Source organism: Anas platyrhynchos, chromosome 3 (genome assembly GCF_047663525.1).
Source record: "Anas platyrhynchos isolate ZD024472 breed Pekin duck chromosome 3, IASCAAS_PekinDuck_T2T, whole genome shotgun sequence".
NCBI lineage: Eukaryota > Metazoa > Chordata > Aves > Anseriformes > Anatidae > Anas > Anas platyrhynchos.
In genome coordinates, this window is record NC_092589.1 from 45,714,656 (window position 1) to 45,738,259 (window position 23,604).

At 35.6% G+C, this 23,604-nt stretch overlaps 2 protein-coding genes across 12 annotated transcripts; one reads left to right on the plus strand and one right to left on the minus strand.

The window, feature by feature from the left end:
• Positions 1-607: 607 nt before the first annotated feature.
• ERMARD (ER membrane associated RNA degradation) lies at positions 608-18,024 on the minus strand. Of its 5 annotated transcripts, none has more exons than XM_027454213.3 (18): positions 17,875-18,007; positions 16,414-16,582; positions 15,235-15,374; positions 14,586-14,687; positions 13,938-14,027; positions 12,795-12,892; positions 12,095-12,231; positions 10,714-10,828; positions 10,009-10,111; positions 9,566-9,595; positions 8,986-9,054; positions 8,197-8,367; positions 7,219-7,302; positions 6,883-6,962; positions 5,990-6,118; positions 4,386-4,595; positions 3,306-3,419; positions 608-2,697 (listed from the first exon to the last, which is right to left on the minus strand). In XM_027454213.3, exons 2-18 carry the CDS (start codon positions 16,580-16,582, stop codon positions 2,538-2,540), a joined length of 2,001 nt encoding a protein of 666 aa, XP_027310014.3. In that variant the 5' UTR covers positions 17,875-18,007; the 3' UTR covers positions 608-2,537. The 5 variants fall into 5 exon arrangements, with proteins under 5 accessions (XP_027310014.3, XP_038032012.2, XP_012955684.4 ...); XM_038176084.2 differs by having other exon boundaries at positions 17,850-17,883; XM_013100230.5 differs by lacking the exon at positions 17,875-18,007 and adding an exon at positions 17,692-17,825.
• Positions 17,944-23,474, plus strand: DYNLT2 (dynein light chain Tctex-type 2). 7 transcript variants are annotated; one of them, XM_038176085.2, is made up of 4 exons: positions 17,944-18,081; positions 20,494-20,694; positions 21,512-21,670; positions 23,036-23,474. In XM_038176085.2, exons 1-4 carry the CDS (start codon positions 18,001-18,003, stop codon positions 23,144-23,146), a joined length of 552 nt encoding a protein of 183 aa, XP_038032013.2. In that variant the 5' UTR covers positions 17,944-18,000; the 3' UTR covers positions 23,147-23,474. The 7 variants fall into 7 exon arrangements, with proteins under 7 accessions (XP_038032013.2, XP_027310020.2, XP_027310019.2 ...); XM_027454219.3 differs by having other exon boundaries at positions 17,948-18,087; XM_027454218.3 differs by having other exon boundaries at positions 17,960-18,099.
• The last annotated feature ends 130 nt before the right edge of the window (positions 23,475-23,604 follow it).

Genomic DNA, 23,604 nt, shown 5'->3' on the forward strand with positions numbered 1-23,604 from the left:
TAGGAAACCTTATCTAGTGGGTTGCACTATTAATGCTCATTGCAGAGGGCTTGTAATTATTTGATCTTTAAGGTTCCTTCCAACCCAAGCTGTTCTGTGATTCTATTAATTCCATTGACTTCACCAGGATGGATGCCTGATTTTCTCCAATGTTTTCAAAATTTCTGTTATAAATTTTTTGAATTAGAATGCTTAACATTAGCTTGTTAAGGAAAGTTAAAATTAGCTTGCTCAGGAAGTAACAGAAGCAACCTCAGCTATTTTTTTTATATATATGCATCTGTGTACACACATTATAGAATATACGTATATATATTACTCAAATACAAGTTAACTAATTGAACTTGGAAGAACTAACTGAAGAATTCTCACTCCCTCATTAGCATTACCCAGGTTTCAGAGATCCTTTTTACACAAGATATTTCAACTACCTTCCTCAGACTACTTTACAGATTCTGCACCTACATGTATGTCTGTACACCTTCACTGTACTACCTTCAGGAAAATGCAGACCTCAGGAAGCAGGGCCAGGAAATAAAACTGGCAAAAGTAATACTTTTGTAGTGATTCCAAACAGATGGCAAAGATAACAACTGGAGCAGAGAAGTCCAAGTGACTGATAAAGGACAAAACCAATGATTTTATTATGTCTCTTGCCATTCGCTCTCCTAAGTGCATTGTAGAATATACATGTAAACTTATGCTACAACTCTTTTCTGTAAGTCTTACAACAACAGGAAGAAGCCTTAAGCCTTGCATGCAGCTCTACTGCAAATGTCTAAGAAATAATAGCATCAAGACAGAATTAACTGGATTGTCCTAGTCTGTTCCGGATTTGTCTAACCAATAGATGATAGCAGTATTCCCATCAGAGAGCTTAAGAGGTAGGAAAAACAAAATTGCCAGAAGTCCATCATGTTTCTTACTGCAGACTTAAAGCAACAAAACACATCTGTGGCATTAATTAGTAAATGAGACTGTCAATGAGCTCCTTCTTAGGTAAACACAAATGAAGAGAATAGCATGCAAGATCATTTTAATGAAGTTTAGGAAGAAAGTATAGGAAGGAGAACTTTTATGTTGTTGAAAATACACACAGTCTGTAAGATGCTTTTCAGTACAAGAACATGTTTTCAACAAGGAGAAAGTGTGTCATCTATTTATGCACTTTTAAAACACTATGAATTTTAATTTCTTAATCTCTTTCCTCAACAAATAGGCAAAGTTTTAAAAGTTTTTTGCCTTATAACACTTATCATCATCAAAGCAAATGTCATAAAAGTAACTATAAAGCTATGCTTCACAGAAGTTAACACTGCTGAGCAAAGTCAACAGATAGAAAATACATCTTCTAAATATAATTAAATTTGCCACTTCAGCTGTTAAAAAAGCTGAAATTTTATACTGTGGCTCAAAGATTGCATTCAATTAATTATTCCTAGTTTAAATCCTTTTTTCTCTAATTCATATCCTTTAGTTTTAGAGTAACAAAAAACCTTGGAAAGTGACATAGTTAAATTACAAAATTGCAATTAAAACATTGAAAGGGTAGCTTGAATGAAGCAACATGATTTTAGTTTACATCTACCCCCATCACTGAACTAGTGATTCTCTCACTATGATTTCCAGTCAAAGAATCTTATTAAAATGTAACTTGAATCTCTAATTGTTTGTATAATCAAACTATCTCCAGACATTACCCTCTGGTTTTGCTCTCCATAGGAGAAAGAAATGGATAGAGATTAGTTATCTTCTGTGAATCCTTTCTTAAACTGATGCATTCCTTTGAAATTCTAGTCTTTGCGGACAAGAATATAGGAAAATGTATTTTTGAAAAAAATATATTCAAAAGGAATCTTGTATGCAACACAAACATAACTTCTTGAACCATAGTAAATACATGACTGTGATTGTGTACACTTTAGAGTTCATATTTAAGTTACATGCAGTTAACTCACTAACTAGGCATGTATTGGGAATGAGCAGATAAATTAAACAAATGGTGCACATCATGCATGACCTGACTGGTTTGAACTAATAAAAACAATTATAGCTGTCAATGAGCATTACTTTACCCTAAAGGTTATACTATTAATTGTTTCTCAATCTGTTCATCACAGTACTTGAAACTATTTCCAGTGTATTTCATCAACATGTACAATAAATCTTTAGGAATTTGATTTTTTTTTTCCAGAGCTTTTATTCATCCTCTTCTCTTAGATGTTTTCAGTACAATAAAAAACTTTTTATATAAAAAAATCTAGCTACAAAACATAATATACTTAAAGAAGAACTTGCATCATCCTGAATAGGCTTGCAGTCAATCCTTTTTAATGGATTTGGCAAACAGCTCGTTCTTCAGAAGCTTGATAATTCAACTCCAGTCTCAACAGCCTTCTAATAAAAACAATACATTTTGCATCCAAAATTTTACAATGACTGATGAAGTTTGCTTTTAAACCTTAGACTCGTCAAGTTTGATGACTTCAAAACTCTTAAGATATAACAATATCCTAATAACCTTACAACTATTTAATTTATGTGGCTGACTGAATTAATGTTAGCTTTCTGTCACTGAAGTTCCTTATTTTTATCAAAGCCTTATTTGTAAGCTCTTCAGTTTCATCCCACTTGTTTTTCTCTGGGCTTGTATATGTCACCAAGTTCTCAGTATATTGCAAGACTGACTTCAAAAACCTATGAGAAATAAAAACAGAAGAAAAACTCATTAAAGAACCTAAAAAGAAAAAGCTCTCAGTGCCTGACTTAAAGTTACTACTTTCTTCTACTTCTGAAAGAAATGTACTTGTTCATTCTCACTTGTAGAAGTAATGATTTTCAGAACTGCAATTAAACACTGACAGAGAAAGAATTCAGTCATATAAAATGTAATACAATTTTCCTCATATTGCTTCTTTTCTTTTCTCAGTCAAATGTTCAGAATACAATCATTTGTTAATTGACACACAAGGAGTAAAATTACTAATATATTAAATACAGCTTTTATATACTAAATTTTTCAGTGTGATCATTCTCTGTTTATACTAAGGAGTCTAATAATTAAAAATGTGAATAACTGAACCATATATTTCCAATGAAGTTATTTTAGTTCTTAGTGAACATTGTATGACATAACTGGTGACTAATGATAGAAAGAAGGATGCTAATTCTTCTGCAGTAAGTTATGCTGTTCCTTTTTTTTTTATTCTCTACAGGATTTACATTACAGATCAAATTTATTCAAATGGCCACAAAAATAGTGCGTGTAACTTCCAATTACCACAATGCAAGTTATATATACTCACTTTAGATACTGCTGATAATCAGAAGGAGTCTTCTTACAAACCAAATGGACATTGATTACTTCCAGAGTAATCAACAGTAAGATGAGCCGCAACACAGGAAACAAAAACTTAATACTAGAAATAAGCAGAAGTATTTAAAAATAAATAAACTAAATCCGAATTAAACTGAAATCACTAATATAAAAAATTCCTTAGACTTCTGGATCCATCCTAAATAGTTGGATATTTAATAGTAGAAAAAAAAAAAAAGACTAAAGAAGTCCATCAGACAAAAACAGGCCAAGTATCAAAACTATATAAAGACTATAAATAATGAAACCTCAGAGGAGGAATAGAAGAGAAATACATGTAATTAAGACTCCAGAGAAAACCTCACCAGAACCCATTACCCCACAGATAATTCAGTTTGATCTCCATTTTATTACAAATATGCATTGTCAGTTTACACTGTTTCTTGAATAACATGTTTTAACATTTTGACGAATACAACCTGTCCAGGAAAATTGTGCTCACAGTTTTCCCAGTTTTTAAAGTAAATTCATAAATCCTTGAAAAACACTTATGAACAGGAACAAAATTAATGGAATCCTAAAAATCGCTCTTCTGTCTAAAAGATGCTGACCCAACCACGATAAAAATCAAAAGAACTGAAGCAGGTAGAGTCTTGAAATAAAATTAACATATTGCATTCTAGTAAAACTCAAATGGCATTTTTATGCTTAAATAGGAAAAGCAGGATATATATATATATATATATATATATATATATATATATATATATAAAATCTAACATTTAAATGTTACTTTTATTTGAAAACTTATAATTTACAGTGTAGTAGTCTAGCAGTGCAAAAAAATATGTATATTAAATTGGTCTCTAATTTGGTATTTTCTGTTATTTTAATATTACTACATAACCATAAACCTGTGTTGACACTAACTCTGACATGGTTAACAAGAACATAACACTGTATTTTAAACTTGTAAAACAAAAAACAAAGCTAGCAACAGCAGCATGCAGCCACTACACCACAGCACCATAAACATAGCCACAAAGTAAAGAAAAAAACATGAGCCAACCTGTTTAACATTCGTAGATAGTTATGCCTTTGGCGAGAACGTAGAGTCTTTTTCATCCACTGTTTATATCTCAACTCAATGCTGGCAATAACTTGTTCCGACACTTGATGGCACTGTGTGCATATTTTACGGAGTACCACTAATACTTCCAGGACAGGTCGTGGAGAATAGAGTGTGCAAACATGTTTATCACAAAGTTTTACCAACAGCCTCCAAAAGAGGAAGTAATTGTTAATTTCAATATTTTGCTAGATGCATCTAACATGAGATGTATTTCATATTTGGTGTGGTTAGATTTGCAATGTTTAACAAACTGATTACTCTTACCTCATGACCGAAAAAAAATAAGTATCTTTATACACTCTGTGTACTCTATCACTTTACTAAATGCAATTGAAAAGTTACTGGTGATGAATGTGTTTTCTGTTTCAAATCAAAGAAATACAATGACAATAAATAAAAATATCTAGATGAAATAATACACTAAATATACCAAATCAGAGCATTCCTATGGTTGGAGCCTCCTACCATACTTCAATTCACAATGAATTATTATAATAAAACTTATATGATAATAAAACTTACTGAGACAAAGGGTATTAACTAATACTCCCATTAGTGTATTGTCTTTCTTACAGGCAGAACAAACAGCAGACTTAACACTTCTTAATATAAAGGTGGTGCTGCCATTGTTTTAATCAACTGCACCAGATTATGAATTGTTAGGAGATCAAATACCTTTCTCCTGTCCTTTTCTGATCTACAAACATAACATACCACATTTCACTTTAAACACTGTTCTTATAAAGCTGTTTCTTAATCTCCTTCACACCAAAATTCTCTCTCAGACAGCAAAACATTAACGAGTAAAAGTGATAAAAGCAGAAAACTCTTACAATGGTTTAGCAATTTAGCAATTGGGCTGCTCTTTCATGAATTAGAACAGTGCAAATTGCTTTACATATACAGACTGTGTGCCTTCCATGTTCTATTCATCAATGGGTACCATCCTCTTTGTCTTATCCTGCTCATACCCAATAGGTTTTATTAGGAGCGCATTGTTCCATCATATTTATTTAGTCATGAACCTCTTCAGAGTACCACAACAGGGCCAATTAAAAAGACAAGTTGTTTTGATTATTATTCCATGTCAGTTTTAACTGGACCTACCAATATACCTCTAAAGTCTGAAAAGTGTGACAATTTTCTATTTCAGAATCTTGGTACTGAAACACATAAGAATTATGTAGTGACATATTACTATTTTTTAAATGCCATGCATAGCTATGACATCAAACACATTAAAACAAAATTTCTGATGCAGATTTAGATTAAAGCCCACTTAATCAAGTCAGCACATAAATATTTACATATATAGCTTCCCCAGTCTGGTTTTTTTTCCCAATGATGAATTCTAAACTAAATCTAAATAAATAATGACCCAGATCTACAACATCTCATTGCTGCAGCAGCAATATTGGAACAGCACTTGAAATATTTCAAGTACTGTTCTGAAAACAGGAAAATGAGTAACTTAGGTTTGAGAGTTCTTGTGCTGAGCTACATGCAGAAGTTGACAGTGGGAACCCAGAAAACAAACTTACCTCTCTGTTACAACACTATTGATAGGATCATCTGGACTACAGCAATCCTGGGGCAAATACTGCTGTACTTGAGAGAGGATTTCAGCCATCTTCAAAATTAAAGAACTAGTTTCAGTATTTCCTTCTAACCTTAAAATAAATAAATAAATAAATAAATAAATAAAAAGATTGAGATGACAATACTGTATAGTGCTCATTTGCCTAAATGGCACTGATTGAGATGTAGATATTTTGGATAGCAATGTATATGTATTTAATAACCCCTCTTTCTACAATCTTGGTTTTCCCTTTACGTATAACTTTCCTTCTCCAATTAAAATCAGCCTTTTCTCAGTCTCAGCAGACTCTTAAACTCCTCTTAATCTTCTGTTTATTCATTAAAATCGCAAAGCATACTGAATATGTGCTTGGTGCATTCCATTTTCACCTCTCAGATCTAAATCAGTGTAATTTCCTATTTAATATCTTGTGTAAAGTCTTCCATTAATTTAGTTACCAAGCCCTTTTCAGAATAAGCAATTATTTTCTGTTTTACATCTGGTGAGTCATCTTTTGCTTTTTGTTGTGATGGGCTCAATTTCTAGTTTAATTTCCTAACAGCTCCTTCAGTATCTCTTCGGAAACAGAACAGGGAGTCACTAACACCCTTGTGTTGCTTTCAAATGGTTCCTCGTTGCCTTCTAGTTAGTGCAATGCTTGTAGTTTTTATACTGTATTTGCATTATATATACAGATACGTATAGCACAGATTAAGTTAAAAAGAAAAACAAAAGGGTCTTTACACAACCTATTTGGTGTCTATCATCTTACTAGTAAAGAAACATAAGATACTTATCATCTCAAATCCAATTTTGAGAACTTTTTTTTTTTTGTTATGAACAGCATATATGTACCCTTTAACCGCTTGAACATGTTCCTCAGACACTGTTGGTAATTCAGGCCATACGTGAATGCTCTTCATGCATTCCAGCACCTAAAATTCAAAAACGTACCACGAAAAATTGTATGTAAAGTATGATCTTTGACAGATAACATTTTATTTTTCTTAGTGGCTATTTTAGAAAGAAACTGCAACAACTGGTAATCAGTTCAGTAGTCATAATTGTATAAACTGACACAAATTATTAAGGTTTACATTAGGGCAATCAAAGCATGAAGACAGTAATTAAGACTAATTTTAAGGATTCACAATTTTACGGACTAAAATGCTTTCAACCGTAAGCATTTACCTGTTTCTTTAGTCGGGAAATCGGATGAAATTGAGAACGGTAGCAACTTGCACAAGTCATCAATGGTTTTATGATCACATGTTCCTGATTACAAAATCAACAGTTGACAGACAGCAGACAAAATACAACATTTTCTTCAAACTGTCCTAACTGGATGCAGAATTAGACTTATGTTTAACTTTATGCAAGCTACCTACACTACTGAAGTTAATTAATTTCATACGTCTAGAGCAATAAATCAAAACAATGAGTTTTTAAAGCTTGATTTCTTTGCCATATTTCAACAATGAACCCTGACTGCAGCTGAGAGAAAAGTAACCATGAACTCTCAATGCAGCAGCATGCAAATCTTGAGAAACCAGAAGGAAATCCAAATTATAAATGGAAGATTTATCTCAAAGGTTTTTGTTTCATATTGAAGGAAGTAATGCCAAACACGAACAGGAAATTTGTGAGAGTGAATATAATAATTGCTAATGTTAAAGTACATGTATTGCTAGACAAAAGGTATATACAAATTCACAATATAGAGTGAGGACACAAATTGCATCTCCATTTCTGAAAGGTTATTTATAGTGTCTCAGAAAGAAAGAAAATGTCAAACATTACATGCCTCAGTGGCTGAGCTACAGCTGTTCTATTTACCTTTCCAACAACACAGCTGATAAACAGGCTAAGTATCGATATAATTTAACAAATCATATACAGTACTATCACTATAATCTATGGATCAACTATCCAAATAAGGAATAGTTAATCAAATTAAGATACAGTAAGAAGACTTATTCCAGAAAACTTTCTGTATTTATTTTACTGCAATACTAGAAAAACATACTTGCACAGCTTTTTTCTTGGAGGAACGCTTTATTTTTATGAAAAGCTGCTGTAAAGAAAGATGCAGTCATGACACTATCTAAAAATACATTCAGCACCCAAAACAACTGAAGATTCTTCTGACAGCATAATATTGATCCTTACCTTGAAAGCAACTGTGTCTCCATCTGAGAATCTACAGAGAAGTGTAATTGCAAATGCAACTATCTGATTGGCCAATTCTCTAGGAAATGTTTTTAGATTGATCTCTCCATGACTTAAATGATCTCTTATACGTGGACCCTCCTGGTGGTTCAAGAAATCCCAAAGAAATTCCTGTGGAAATTCACACCAATGGTTGTGAGTGTACAGAATACCATCTGAAAGATAAATATGTGACTGTGTCTATAGGAAAAATGGCATTTAGATGTTTAGAGAAAACAATGCAGTCTATGCTCATAACAGAAGGGCAACTAGTACAACTTGCTAGCTTCTCAGGAAATTCAAAATTCACATACAAGTTATTTCATAATGGGTAACAACGAATTTCCTTTAAATTTGTGTCCCAATTTCTACATAGCTTCACTGCCTCCGTCTCAGGGCAATAAACTCATGTCTTTCGTGCAATCTCAAGTCTCTAAATTCAACACCTCTAGTTTTCGTGTTCACTGTTATGTTTGGGTTACAACATGCAGAATGTTCTCTGGTAGGTTTGCAGCTATGTTTTTATGCCACGTGCCCACCTAGTATTACATGTGCCCCAGAGGAAGTCAGAAAACAGTTTTAATTTTCCCCATATGTGGCAACAGTTTTTCTCCTGCTCTATAAGCTAAGTAGAATAAATACATAAACGATCATAAATGTATCGTTATTCTGAAAGAAAACAAAAATAAAACCAACAAAAAAGACAAACAAAATTACAACAACAACAAAATGAACTTTCAAAACACTTGCCATGGCAGGTTCTTCAAGAACTGAAGGAAGCTGGTTGATTTCTTCATTATCCAAATGCTTTTTTAGCATCTAGAAAAAGTAATTTGAATATAAATGTATTGTTGAAAGCCAAACAATCAAAGCAAAAACACTAAGTAAATAGATTTTCTAATATTAAGCAAATACTTCTCCCATGCCAGAAACAAGGTATATATTTACTACTGATTAAATACTTGACTATTTGAGATAATTCAGAAGGGCTGTAAAATCTAGGACTTCTGCTGGCAAGGCTTATTTGTATTTATTTTGAATAGCTGAATCTAGGAAAATGGCAGAGTATGTTTCTTTAAGATGAATAAATAAAAAATAAAAGCATTTAGATTAATCTCTTCATTAAAATTTGTATTGATTTTGTTATCTTCTGAGGGATGCCATATTTAAAGTATGTTTTCTGCCATTATCTTCTATTTGGAAAAATTTAGAAATAATGCCTTATCCAACACAACAAGAAAGTGCTTTCTGATCTCTACTAATGAGAGACATGCACATGCTTGAATTCTGACACTGATCCATATTTTAAAAAAAATAAAATCACAATTACCTCATCAAAAGTGGTGTAGAGAGCAGAAGGCTGGAACAAAAGATAAGTATTACATGATTTTTCAAAAAATGCAAGCCATACTGAAGTTATACTTATTAATTTATGTGAGATACTGGAGGTACATGAATAGCAAAAAAAAATCAAAAGAAAAAAACGACTTAGATTTTTTAGCAAGGTGTTTTGTTTTGTTTCTAATAAACATAATATGATCTACTTTCCTCCCTTAACTACTGTTTTTGAACACTAACCTTCACAAAGTTTTTCAGACCACTTTTAGTAGGAAAAAAAAAAAAAGGTGTTCATGAAACTTTACTGGAAATTTCTAAATGATGTTCCACGATTTCTTGGAATGTTGGGGTAGGAAAAACTGGAAGTATCACCTTGCTTCTAGAATAATTATTCTAGAAATACTGTAAGTCATAATTGACTAGACAGAAACCTACCTCAGCTGTCAGCAGTCGATTTGGACATTTATTAGTTGTAGTGAAGAGCAATCTGAGTCCAGCTTCCAGCTGAGGAAGTAAGAGAATCACACAATCAGCATACCTGAAAAAACAACAGAGATACCCAAAGGGTTTTTCTTCCCTTATAAATATAATCCAAATGGAAATTAGAGACATCTTAGAAATATTCTTTCAGGCCAAACAATCTAGACCAATATTCCTCCATAGTGAGGACCTTATAAACAGATATTAATGACTATCTGTGCCCAACAGAAGCTGGCCACCTAGTTCAAATCAGTTCAGAGATGACACTGACTTACAAAAAGGTGGAGCATGGAAGATGGAAAAAAAACTATTTTTTTCTAAATATGTTAATATCTGAAGAGTTACTTCCATTCACTTTCTAAAGCTCTTCTTCGCTACATCTGCTGCAGTTCCTCAGCTTAGATTTCAATACATAGTTTATATTACTTTATCTTGTGCCAACTAGAAATAAGTCCACCAACCTTCTGAGGGACCATCATTACAATGCATAACTATATGTTTGCAGGCAAAAGATTTAGCTAAAAGCTTTGGAATCTACAAGTGCTGCTGACTAGTATTCTAGAAATAGTGAATATCTAGAAATGAAAAGACTAAAGAAATGAAAAGACTGGAGACTACAGACCAAGACTAAAAATAGGGAGAAAACAAATCAACTATTACCTGCTTTGCTTGAAGGCTGTTAAAGCAGCCATCCAAAATGGTACCATTGATTTAAATACAAAATTAGACACTTGTACTAGCTCTTCTGCTACACAAAGTGTTTCATGATTAAGATCTGCAAGTTAGCAAAACAACATTAGTAAGTTACATACAATCTACATATTTCTAAATCATTATTAACATTTAATTGAAAAGATCACTTCAGCACTTATAAAGGGAGACTTAAAAGCTATTCAATTTATTTCAACTCTGCAAGTAGAACAGCAATCACAATACATTTAATATCAGAAAATCAATTTATAAGATTGCATTTCAACAAATAATATAAAGTGACAGCGTAAACACAGTAAAAAATGCCTACAATTTTTTGAGACTAAAATATTACACAGCAACTGGCCCGTTTCTATTGAGATGTTCTCCACCTACTTCAAATACTTCAAGAAGTATAATATATCTTAACCCCTTTAATTCAGTAAAAATCTGTAGAATAGTGTTTTAAAAATAAAAATATTGTTTCTATTTTATCAAATTTTCTGTACCAACATTTAGCATAATACTTTATACTTCAGTGCTACCATATAATGAAAAAAGACACTTATTAAATCATATTATAAACACATTCCACGACAAGCCATAAAATAATAAGTATAACTTAATTGTAGTAGGTGTTTTTCTGAAGCACACCAACAACTACAGGATTTATACTACATGATGATTTGAATATTATCAGCTTGATATGGTTTCAAAAAGCCCCATTCTCAGTTCCATGAACAGAAGTTTCACTGACAAATTGATCAAATAGCACAGACAGACTATGGCCACTGTATAGACCTGGATTCCTTATATGTTGTTGTTCCTCTGAAACAGTGGGAATACACCAAATATGGCCTGAAACTACAGCGATGAGGAGACTTTCATCTGACACTCTTCAGGTCCTTCCCTGAGAAAAGCATCAGGGTACTGAAGATGAGGCATTATAATGTTTCACTACTTTCCCTGAAATATGCAGAGTATTCCTGCTGGGACTTGTGCACCTGAACCCCCCCGATTCAGGAAAAAAATAAAGATTCGGTATGACTATTAAATAAAATACATTTTCATCATCAAAAGATTGGAACATGAAGTCTTCATAGGAAGTAATGTTACACATTTCAGTGTGCTGCAATTATTTTGGAATGCAGATTTTTTTGACTCAATAACGAGTAGAATTGCTTTTGTATTAAAAAGTGGTCCTACAAGCACAATTGATTCATCTAAAGACAGCATATGGTATTTTAGTTAAAAAGATTCAATCTTAGAACTGTGGAAACTCCATTATTTTTAACAACACTTATGGACAATGAAACAACAATAAAAAAACAGCTAAAGGTTAAATACTTGCCTGGAAATGCAACAAGCTCCTCTAAGCTAATGAAGGTCACATAAGGTCGATGTACTAAAATATATTTAGTTTTCAGAAGGTATGTCTGTAATAACTGACCCAATCCTGCAGTTAAAAAAAGCAGCATAGCACAATATCTAGGGAGAATACCATAACATGTTAGAAAATCCTGTATAACTGAAACTGTTGCAACAAATCCACATTTGTGGGTTGGGGACAAAGGTTTTTTCTGCTCTTTCAAAGAAGATCCAGTACCTGTTCCACCCAACCCTTTTGAGTAGGGGGTGCCTAATGATTAACTACATTTACAAGCATGACAAAATGGGGAATTAGGAAAAAAAAAAAAAGCATCAGTGTATTCTACTTGGCTGCTGCTGCTGCTCCTCCAACCTGCTTTTTGTTCCAAGTTATTTCTGACTGTCCTAACAGACAAGGAACTGTGTTTCATGAAAGACTTTAAGTTTTGTCAGTTTTCCTGTTAGTAAAACACACTGGTCCTAAAAACTGACCAGTTTCATAACGGCTTAAGTATTCTATGGAAATCTAATTCCAAAAACAGCAGCAGAAAACTGTCAGGATACTGCCAAAGGCCTTAAGACACTTTAAAAAAAAAAAAAAAGAACTAAAATTTACTAATTGCTTTTCAGGAACTGTCAAATCTAACTGATAAGAAAATAAGTTTTCTTTAAAATTAACTTACTTTGCAGGAATTTCTTGTGGGGATGCAAACCCATGCCACAAAACATTACGAAGATTCAGACCATACGGTAATCCAATGAATACCCTTAGTACATCCATCTAATTAATAAACAAAATGATTACTACATGAAGAAATCTATTATTTATTACCTTGTGTCTTTCCCTGACAGGAAATTTGAAGAGTTATTGAGAAACTATAATGCCTACTGTCAAAATGACTAGGCACAGATTGTCACAGTAATGGCAGCTCCCAAAGGCATTGAAAGGAAATCTTAACTTTCTTGTACATGCTATAGAATATAATAAGGAAAGAATAAAACTTACAAACATCCTAAACAACTATGACAGGAAAACAAGATCAAATTTAGCTCTTACTTATCACAAAAATACACAATAATTTGGCAGAAATTTACATAAAAAAAGGCAGAATTTGCATTCAAAGTTGTATTCCCAGACCACTATCAAACAAAAAGGGAAACTGTTTAACTGTAAGAATTGAACTTTTCCACATGCCTGTAAGAATTCCAGAAATAATCCTTATAAAACTACTAGACTGGCTAACAAGATATAGCCAATACTATGTCCTAACAAAAAAATTACATTTGTAAAACTGTATGAGAAAGACCATCTACTTTGTTTACACAAGAGGGTAAATGTCACCAGAATTTTGTTTTATTATTTTTATGCAAATGGAAATGGGCAAACTATTTTCCTCTCTTGGGAAAAAAAAAGTGGTAAGTGGTAAGTATTATAAAGCATTTTACTACAGTGGCAGTGAAGAGAAACACAGCTTTAGAAGCTGATTATTAGGTGTGTATTTTCACGTAGTACAACTCAAAAAGAGGCAGACAACTCTGCAGTTTTTTTACCCCTTGCCAAATATATGAAATTTTGTGTATGTTGGTTTTTCATGTAGAAAAGCAAGTAAAAACATATGGGCTTGCCTTAGAAATCATTACCATTTACAATTATAATATTCACTATTTTTTGCCATATATCCCCCAGATTTTCTGTGACACCTACATAATGAAAATTTTCCCAATATATTTCAAAGTTTGCAGTGCAAGCAAAGGTTATGTTTGGAAACCTGGCAAAAAGAAAACCAGCTCTGTAGTTGTTACTTATTTCGAAACTATGCACTTACTACATCTTGTCCAAAAACAACTGCAAGCTGCTCAGAAGCAAGCAAATCTCTTAGAAGGAAGGGACAATCTTTACCAATCAGTAAATATACCTATTAAAGAAGAAGAAAAAAGTAAAAACAATTAAAGCATAAATAATTCAGTATATTTCTTTTTATTTCAAACACAGAGCCTGACAATTTTATCCAGTAATCATTTTCACTATTGAAAACAATCAGGGTGTTGAGGAAAAGTTCTCCAGCAGCCCATTTCCAGCTCTTAGCTCTTGCCTCTCCTCAGAGAAATTAATACATCATCAGGTCATCTGTGGAAAAAGTATGCTGCTCTGTTTCAGTGAAATAACTCAGAGCAGCAAAGACCTGCTATATGTTCACAGATTAAGCAAACATTCCTCTTTTTTAATGAAATTGTTTAGGAAGTGCATTCACACGAGCAACTCTACCAGCACAGGTGATGGGGAACCAGAATGCTTGTTAGTGCGACTGGATCCAGAAGAAAACATCTGTCCAACTGGATCCAGGTGTGGCTAGGCTACTCTGTACTACTACAGTACAGGGTAATTTCACTTCTTCAAAGTGCAATTAAATCCAAGAATTTGTTCTCATGTTATAAAAGAAAACCTGCAATTGAATACACATGGTGCCACTTACATCACCCAAAGCTCTCTCCAAGCATGATGTCAGCTTCATTAAGCCAAGAGCAACTTCTGTAGCTTGCGCATATTGTAGAACATCAAATACTTCAAGAAATAACTGTGATTTGTGGGAAAAAAGAGGAAGAATGTTGCATTAAATATTCAGAAGGAAAAATCAAATTGTCAAAATAACACAAAAACATGACCTAAATATTCCTCTGTGATTGTCACAACACTATTACAGAATGGAAACCATGCCACAGTGATAAAACTGTAGATATCTGGAGGGTCACTACTTTAGACTGTCTCTTGTATTTTTAGTCACAACTTATCTAGAGGCTCACATCAAAAAAAAAAAAAAAAAAACTAACTTTACACAGTAATATTTGATATTAGACACTGATTATTAGTCTTTACAGAAAAATAAAACAGTACCATCTTAGGTTAGAACAGGCTCAAAACATCAGGTGTTCTTTTTTGTGGCAACATATATAAAATCTAACTACAGAGTCAGGAAAATTAGAAGTGACAATGTGTCAGAGAAGGACAATTAGTTACCAATTCTAATCATTTTGGTTCATTGATCTCTCTTGAGTATTCCTATATTGAACTTCCACAAAGAGATTATGTGTCAAAATACGAACTGTCCACGTACATTTCCATACCTCTGTGTAGTTTGTCCAGTGAAACCATACTGCATACTGAACTACAAATTGCTCCTTGGTTAGAGATTTGAAGTGCAAATTAACTGATTCACATACAGGTCCGAGTGACTGGACACTTTTGATATAATCCACACCTTGATCTTAAATTGAAAAACAGAAGGTGATTAGAATACCAAACTTCCTGAAGTTCCAATACTTTAAGAACCATGAGAAGTACAACCTCCAGTAGCCCATGTACATATTTAGATAAACAATTTTATCCAGATTATTTTAATGCAACTGATACACTACAATTTACTGTCCAAAAGAGCACACAAATGAACTATAGAAAAGTGTAGTGTGAAACCAGGTAAGATCAAATGCCTTCTCCAAAAAACAAAAAAAAGACAATGCAAGAAATATGGAATTAAAGGGGATTATTATATTCTATCTTCTTTGAAAGAGGAAGAACCTATCAGTGAAAGAGTACAGTAATTCTATACAACCAAATTGGAAGCTAGTGCAGGCTCAGAAGCCTCGACCAAATTGCACCACTTACACCTGTTAAAGAATGCAGATGGATGTGGCACTTATAGACTGGTATAATTTCTTCTCTTTGGTGGGACATTTTGAAGCAAAAGAAATTTTTCTGTTTCATTGAAAAATATTGCTTGAGGAATGTATACCTATCATTTTTACCATCTTTGGAAAATAATAAAAGCTTCCAATTCGTCAAATGAAAATTCCGCCAGCTGATCAGGACATAGATATTTGTTTTGCTTAACAAACAATTACGTACAGAAGTGAAAGTTGGGAAAATAAGAACTGAAGCAATAGTAGGGCTATTGATTGCTCCCAGGTGTTTTAAATTTACTGCAAAAGGCATTTAAAGAGTATAGAAGAAACCAATTATGAGGCAGGAGAAAGGAAGAACTGAATTCCTCACATAAATACAGGAGCTGTGAACTGAGCAGAATGAGGAAGGAGAACCTACTTATGTAGCGCAGATTACATGAATCTTAGGAGTTAGTAATAACTAATAAGCATAGATGAAATGTGTAAAGCTGGTTGTAGATAGGAAATATACATACTCCAGCAAGTGAAGCTAATGCTACACTGTAATAAAATGTTATGACTAAGCCAGGACTACTATGAAGAATCAGTCTTTATGTATCGTTACTACAGAAGGTAAACACCAACCTGATTCAAGGTAATGCAAATGCTCTGTAACAGCTTGCCAACATACTTCTCCATTTTCAGACACAATATTATTAATATCATAGATGTCTTTTTTCTCAAATCCAAGTTTGCAAATCATGTAATGCACAGGTGGAGAAAGACAAGTACTGACTGAGCCTGGGAGTGCCATCTAGAACACACAAAAAAGGTTCTTGTAGTAAGAAAGTATATGAGAACAAGCAAATTATTATCGAAGGATACCTGTCAGCACAGATACACACACAGCAATACAGGATCTGTAAACAAGTAATAAATAATCTGTAAACAGGTTAAGTTTTGGAATGCAATTTCCATCTAGACATATTATGAAAGAAACTCTCTGTGCAGAACCACTCCTCAAGAGGTGGAAGGCCAGAATTATTCTTATTTGCATATACCAGTTTGGTGTATTTCTGAATGGTTACATCCACCAAGCTGGTGACAAGGAAGAGGGTGGTGAGGCACTGGAACAGGCTGCCCAGAGAGAAGCTGTAGATGCCCCATCCCTGGAAATGCTCAAGGCCAGGCTGGATGGGGCAACCTGGTCTGGTGGGAGGTGTCCCTGCCCACAGCAGGGGGCTGGAACTGGGTGGTCTTTAAGGTTCCTTCCCACCCAAACCACTCTGTGATTGTATGAAGACAGAAGAAAAAGATCACAGTCTGTACATATGTTCTGCAAAATCTCATCTTTGTGCAGAAACTGATGTTACTTCAAGCAAAACCAAGTGCTTCAATCTTTACACCAGCAAGAAAAGAGCAAGTAAATTCTGTGTGAGCAGGTAGTATTGGTAAAACAATCCAAATATAGACATTACCCGCATCTTTGTCTAAGTGGGAACGTGGACTCATTCAGAAACATATACTGAATATGCAGAGAGAGAGAATGAAAGATATATACGATAGAAATGAAAGAATATGCAAAAACTAGAACCATTCATACTAATGAGGAGATATATATTTCTGACTTAGTAAAAAACAAAGTCTCTTCATTAAAGAGGTAGCAAAGACAGTTAAGAAATTGCTTAGAAAATAAAGGATGACAACAAACATGCAAGGGGCTTAGTGTTAAGCTGGCAAACACAACACGTTGTTTCCTCTTTAATTATGAATTCAGGCTCACAGGACCTACTTTCTGAATTCCAGGCTGAATTCAATCGCACAGTAACGCCACAAACACCCCAGCTCCTACAAAGACCCGCTACCAGCCGCCCTCGGCAGCACCCCACCCGCGGTTCCCCACCAACCCAAACGCTCACAAACCACGAAACCACGCCTTTCGCGTCACTCCCAGACACCCCAGATTTCTCCAGCAGATACGGGGCATCAGAGCATAGTCCACAGGACCGCAGCAACCCCCCGGTGCCCCGAATAAAAGCGGCGGAGAGCCAGAAACACCGCATCCCCATCTCCCCCCCTACCCCGCCGCAGCCCGGCGGCCATTACCTGGCTGCTGCCCGCCCCGCGCCCCACGTCACGGCGCTGAGGGAAGGCTCTGCCCGGCCCCGCACCGCTGGCCGGGGAGGAGGCGAGGGGAGGCGGCCGCCGCCGGCCCCAGCTCCGCGTTGAGCCATGGAGACGCGCCCCAAGGCGGAGCGGCGCCTGAGCCTGTCGGCTGCCCAGCGAGAGCGGCCGGGCCGGCTGCCGGAGGGGGTGAAGGTGGCGGCAGCGGTTGTAACGGCGGCGGCGTGAGCCCCGGGGGGTGGTGGGGGTGGCCGCTTCGCAGGTGTTAAAGCCGGCTTGTTGAGAAATAAGAGTTTGTCCAAATGGTGGAGGCTAACATCCCTCGGTGTACGAGCTCCTGCCTGCCCGAGGTCATGCTGGCACAGCGCAGTCCAGTCCCGTGAGAGCCCATTTCTGTATAGTCCATTTGAAACTGGGTCATCTGGCTTCAATAGGGCCTTTCCAGAAGGATGTAGAGGCTCGACATAAATGTAACAGCAACACCGAGAGTCATAGAATAGAATCATTACGGTTGGAAATGATCTTCAGGGTCATCTGGTCCAACCATCGCCCTACCACCAATGTCACCCACTAAACCATGTCCCCGGGCAGCACGTTCAACGACACCACCACCTCCCTGGGCAACCCATCCCAATGCCTGACTGCTCCTGAGAAGAAATGTCTCCTCATTTCCAACCTGAACCTCCCCTGGTGCAACTTGAGGCCATTCCCTCTAGTCCTATCACTGGTTATCTGTGAGAAGAGGTCAAGCCCCAACACTGTGCTGAAACTTGGAATCCCATGCTAATAATGCACATGAAGAAGCAAACTGTCCAGTGTTTGCATTGTGAAATACAGAAGTGTATTTACTTATTAAGACATTGAAAGCCTTGGTTAATACAATCATAACTATAAAACCGGGCAGAGAGATCAGTAAGGATTTTAGTTACCTCATTATCAAGTGAGGAAATGTTTATGGAAACTTCTGTCACTACTACTAGCGGTTAAGCTTCTACCAGCACCATTTGAAGTTCGGTGCCATAGACACAAATTTTCTTCCATCTTCAGTCTTGTACAGGTTGAAGATACTGTGACTTATGTGGAACTGCATTAGCAAAGAGTTGCTGTTTAGGTTGTAACCATTTTCACATGCTCAATTATATTGAAAAGGTTTGGGATGCTCATCTGGGAAGCTAATAGCAGAGTTGATTTTTTTTTTTTCTTTCTTGCTAGAGGACCCGTGATGAGCTGGTACGATCTACTAGTTTTATAGCTTAGCCTTCACAGTTCTGAGTTTCTGACAAGTGTCCGCAGCCTCAGTGCAAATTGTCTGTTCCTTCCATTTTAGTGTAGTGTCAGTACTATTCAGAGCTTGTGCTGTTGGCATAGTATCAACAAACACCTGCAGCCAATTTGCATTAGGGCTGCCAACATCACTAGTTTGTAGCAGTTATCTAACTGAGGAACTGGGAGACAGATCTAAGTAATGTTTTAGTGTCAACATGGCTGATGTGTGATACCGTAAGGAAGAAACTGCATTGCATCCCTTATTCTCAAACTTCTCTGACTAAAAGATTTGTGAACCCCAAAGTAGTGCATCTTTTCAGATAGTTATTATTAGAGCTTTCTGTTACCCACAAATGTATTTTTTTTTCCTACGCTTTTTAATGTAAGCCTCATGCTCTCTTCTGACAAGTAGCTGATGATGGCCTAAGTTCTCTCTGTAGTAAGAAAGCGGAGCAAGGGGCTGAAGAATCGGCAAAACTTGAATGTGGTTAGGAGGTAGCTGGTATGGAAAATCATGGTCTGTAGCAGTTGTTACAGTCTCATTGGTACCAAGTGCTTTTCTGTCTCTGTCTTTTGTTACTGTTTTACAGTTGTGTTTTAAGCCAACTGTGGAGGACAGCAAGTGGTGATATCTGAATGCATCATCAGACTTGCTGCTTGCATTCATAGAAGGCCAAGTTTTGTTATGTGTATTAAAAGAATGATATTGCACGAGCTGGATGGGGAGAGAACTTGGATCTTCAGAGTTCTCATGACACACAAAGAATTACTACTCTGCTTTGAAGTTCCAAGCAAAATTACAAAGCTTGCAGATGAAAGTATCTTTTTCTTTTTAATGAGCAAATTAAGACATTAATACATAAGGCATTTATTTAGTAGCATCACAAGCAATGAGGACAAGTAAAATTTCCTAGTAAATGAACCAAGCATATATGTTGGATTTTGTGTACAATTTTTGAATGAAAAGCTTGAAGTTGTCAGTAAGAGTCTCAGGCACATGTTGGTATTTGTGTATGTTTGTTTTTCCTATAAAATGGAGTGAATGCGGAGTGCTACTGTGGCATACTTGCTTGACTGAGACTAAATACAAACTTAATTTAGGCTTCATTGGAAAATAAATGAAAATTGAACACAAGTTAACCACCATTCTCTTTTTCAGTGAAAGTGATGGTGTCAAAACAGCCAGAGGAAAAGATATAATATTTCTAGCTTTTCTGCTTTTTCAAAACACAGACTGTTTTTTACTTGTAACTATATACCATAAAGTAGCATTTAGAGATTGTAAAACACTAAGCCATTTACATCTAATGCAGACTTTCTTATTATTTTGCACAGATGAAAGGAAAACGGAAGCAAACTGTTTTTGAATCTTTAGCTCCCCTGGAAGAAGAATATTTCAGCGAATCAACAAAAACTAAGCGACTGCCATTCAGACCTAGTAGGGCAAAGATAAAATATGCTAATACATACAGACTAGACCCATATCATAAATTTCAGGATTATTTAGTGAGAGACAAAGCTCAAGCAATACTAACGGTATAGTACTTTTAAAATGAATTTTCTTTTTTTTCTTTTTTTTTAACAGTAGTTTGTCTTGCAAAGATTAAGCAACTTCTGCTGTTCCATTAATGTAAACTTAAAACATAGGCATAAATGTTTGCAGGCTTAAGTTTTGGCACACATGTAGTATGTAGTGCTATGTTTCACAAAGTGCAGAAGGCCCTCTGCAAGTTAGCCACTAAGCATGTGCTGTTCAGATGGAGCTGAAGCTTGATCTCTTACTCATTTCTAATCAAAGTAAGTTATAGTTATTCAAAGTACCCTGACCTCCAAAATATCTGGATATCCAAAGATCCTGATCTTGGATTTGTGACATTTGACTTTGATTGGATCTATTAATATCACTTGACCAGCATAACATATGCTTTGTGTCCTTGACAGTCTGACTGCCACATATAAAAAATAAGCAGAAAATAATGAGAACAATCTACTAAAATGTGATGGTGATACCTTGAAAAGTTACAACTAACTCTTGTAATTCTGAGGACAGGCCTTCAATATATGGAACAGGTATTTATAGAACTATTTTCCAGTGAACTGAGCCTAAGTGCTGGAGAATAATACATCCCTGTTTGCTGAAATGAGATTGGCTCTATATGTGTAACTGTAACTTTCAAAAAAATAGATAAAGCATTTAATATAAAAAATAGTACAGCTTTTGCTGTTTGGGAGCAGCATCTGTATTTTACAGTCTATTCTACTCCTTATTTTTTCTAATGAAAATGTCTGTAAAAGTTTATTGCAAAGAACTACCTGGATGAAAACTAAGATCTTTCAAATTTGTTTTCAATAGAAGAAACTTCAACAAGGCAAATACGATGCAGTTTCTAGTCCCTCCTTGTGTGCTTCAATCTCTGAAGAGATATTAACAGCTACGAAGAAAATGGGCTTTGACCGTTATAAGTATGTGGTATCAGTGCTAATTGTGGAAAAGGCAGGTCAAGCAATACATGTGAGCAAACAAATTATTCTTAATACCTTTTGCAAATTGAAAGTAATTTTTAGAAGTGTATGTTATCTCCTAGGCATTAATCCACATACAGCAGTGTAACATGAAGTAGTCTTGGCGCTTTTAGGTTCCTTAGGGAAGTAGTGTACTAGGTGACAAAGGTACTGCTGTGCTTCTGACTAACCCTGTTAAGGTGTGTGTTTGGTTTAGGTTGTTTTTTGTTTGTTTGTTTTGTTTTGAGTTCAGCAACAGTGGTAAGGAGCCCATGCTGCTTTTCTCTATCAACCAGTTATTTCCCCTGTGTGCTGTGCCAGTACAATTGCATGACGGCAGTGAATATTTTTTTTCTCCTCTATTTCTAGAGAACTTTGACCTCCAGTTAGGTCATCAAATGCCAGCATAAAATGCAGTGCAGTTGTGGCAGGGGGTGACATGGGAAGGAATAGGAGCAAGGAAAGGAATGTAGACTGTTTTAACTGGAGCTGCCACCAAATGGATACTCCTGGGACTACAGCTGGGACAATAGTGACCTGAACTTGGTACACCCAAAACAAAAGAATTTATTGGACTGCAATTTTCCTGTGTTGTGTGATAATTTACATGTGTTGCAAGCTCTCTTTGGCTTTCAGCACACTTTTTGGTCTCTTGCTGAGAATTAGAGAACACTTGTAGTAGTTGAACCACAGCTGGTGTTAAAACCTGGTGTTTTGCTCAGGTGAAGCCATACCTTGTTCTTAATGGCTTCTGTGAAATAATGTTTGAAGGGGTGCTGTCTGAGGCCAGTCTATGAAGGTCCTACATCTACCCACTGTTCCTGGAGCTGTGGTGCAGTACACAGCTTCCTAATTTGTACTGTATGGGTGTAGAGCTGTAGGAGAAAGATGGATTACTGAAATGTTCCAAATTAACTTTTTTTTTTCCTCTTGAAGATTATATTTATTTTAGCAGTGAATTTACACGTTAGTTTTCCGAAGACTTTTACCAAAAAAATGAGAGTCACAAGTATACTGGTAGAGGTGGAAGTGGCAATTGATTTTTACTTAAATTTGTTGCCAGAAATGGTGTCTGTTGATGTCATGTTTGAAGGGATGCTGCTACAGTATGCTGAAGTGGTAACAAGTGAACATGACAGAGCTGAGTTTTTGGTGTAGATAGTTTTGGGTCAACTGGGGTGGGAGCTTTAATGTGAAGCAAGAACACATTTTCATACAAACAGTATTTGTTCATTTTCACTGTCATTTTGCAGTTGTTTTTTACTAGTTGTGGCTCTTGTAATTCAATTATGTCAGCATTTATGTAACACGTTCAAAGCATAAAAATTGTGCTATATATAATCTCACAAATGATTTTATCTTTTCTTTCCTTTAGGTTGCCAGCAGATGGGTCTGGGATGTTCAAAGAGACAGTTGGGTCTCAGCTAAATATGAAACGGAAACTTTTATAGCACTGGCTTTGGTAATGGCTTGCTATTATGAGTAATGCTCTAAAAAGCACACCTATTTTTGTGCATCACAGGACTCGGTATATTTGAAAAATTTCAGAACGTCGGTCTACCAACAGCGTTTGCCCAAAACCTGGCACTGAAATATAGAAGCTGACATATAGTTGGGATAATTTTGCTTGCTTTTCTTTGTAAAAATAACTTCTGAAATGTGTGTGGTTAAGTACGTGTGGGCTTCATCTGTCATAATGCTCTGAAGCAGCTGGTGTAACGCCAGACTTGGTACCATTTTGAATGTTGTGTGTTGCACGCCTAGAGCTGTTAACGAATGCTTGCAATAAATTGTAGGTGTCTGTTTTCTTCAAAGCGTGCTTTTCGAAAGAGGAGGCAGCGTTATTATATTTCTTTTCTCTCGGTTGTACTTATGATAAAACGCCTGTTCGTGTAGCAGCGTGCAGCGGGAAGCCATCTTTTGCACGCTTGTATTGTGCAGCAT

What these genes read in the sequence shown, in the direction of transcription:
- DYNLT2 (XM_027454218.3), top strand. Translation starts at nt 18,001, where the DNA reads ATGGAGACGCGCCCCAAGGCGGAGCGGCGCCTGAGCCTGTCGGCTGCC. An exon ending in GGGTGAAGGTGGCGGCAGCG is followed by an intron (nt 18,100 to 20,493) that starts GTTGTAACGGCG and finishes TATTTTGCACAG; the next exon opens with ATGAAAGGAAAACGGAAGCA. An exon ending in AAGCTCAAGCAATACTAACG is followed by an intron (nt 20,695 to 21,511) that starts GTATAGTACTTT and finishes TGTTTTCAATAG; the next exon opens with AAGAAACTTCAACAAGGCAA.
- ERMARD (XM_027454213.3), bottom strand. Translation starts at nt 16,582, where the DNA reads ATGGCACTCCCAGGCTCAGTCAGTACTTGTCTTTCTCCACCTGTGCAT. An exon ending in TTCTTGAAGAACCTGCCATG is followed by an intron (nt 8,368 to 8,985) that starts GCAAGTGTTTTG and finishes GAATTTCCACAG; the next exon opens with GAATTTCTTTGGGATTTCTT. An exon ending in GAGACACAGTTGCTTTCAAG is followed by an intron (nt 7,303 to 8,196) that starts GTAAGGATCAAT and finishes TTTTGTAATCAG; the next exon opens with GAACATGTGATCATAAAACC.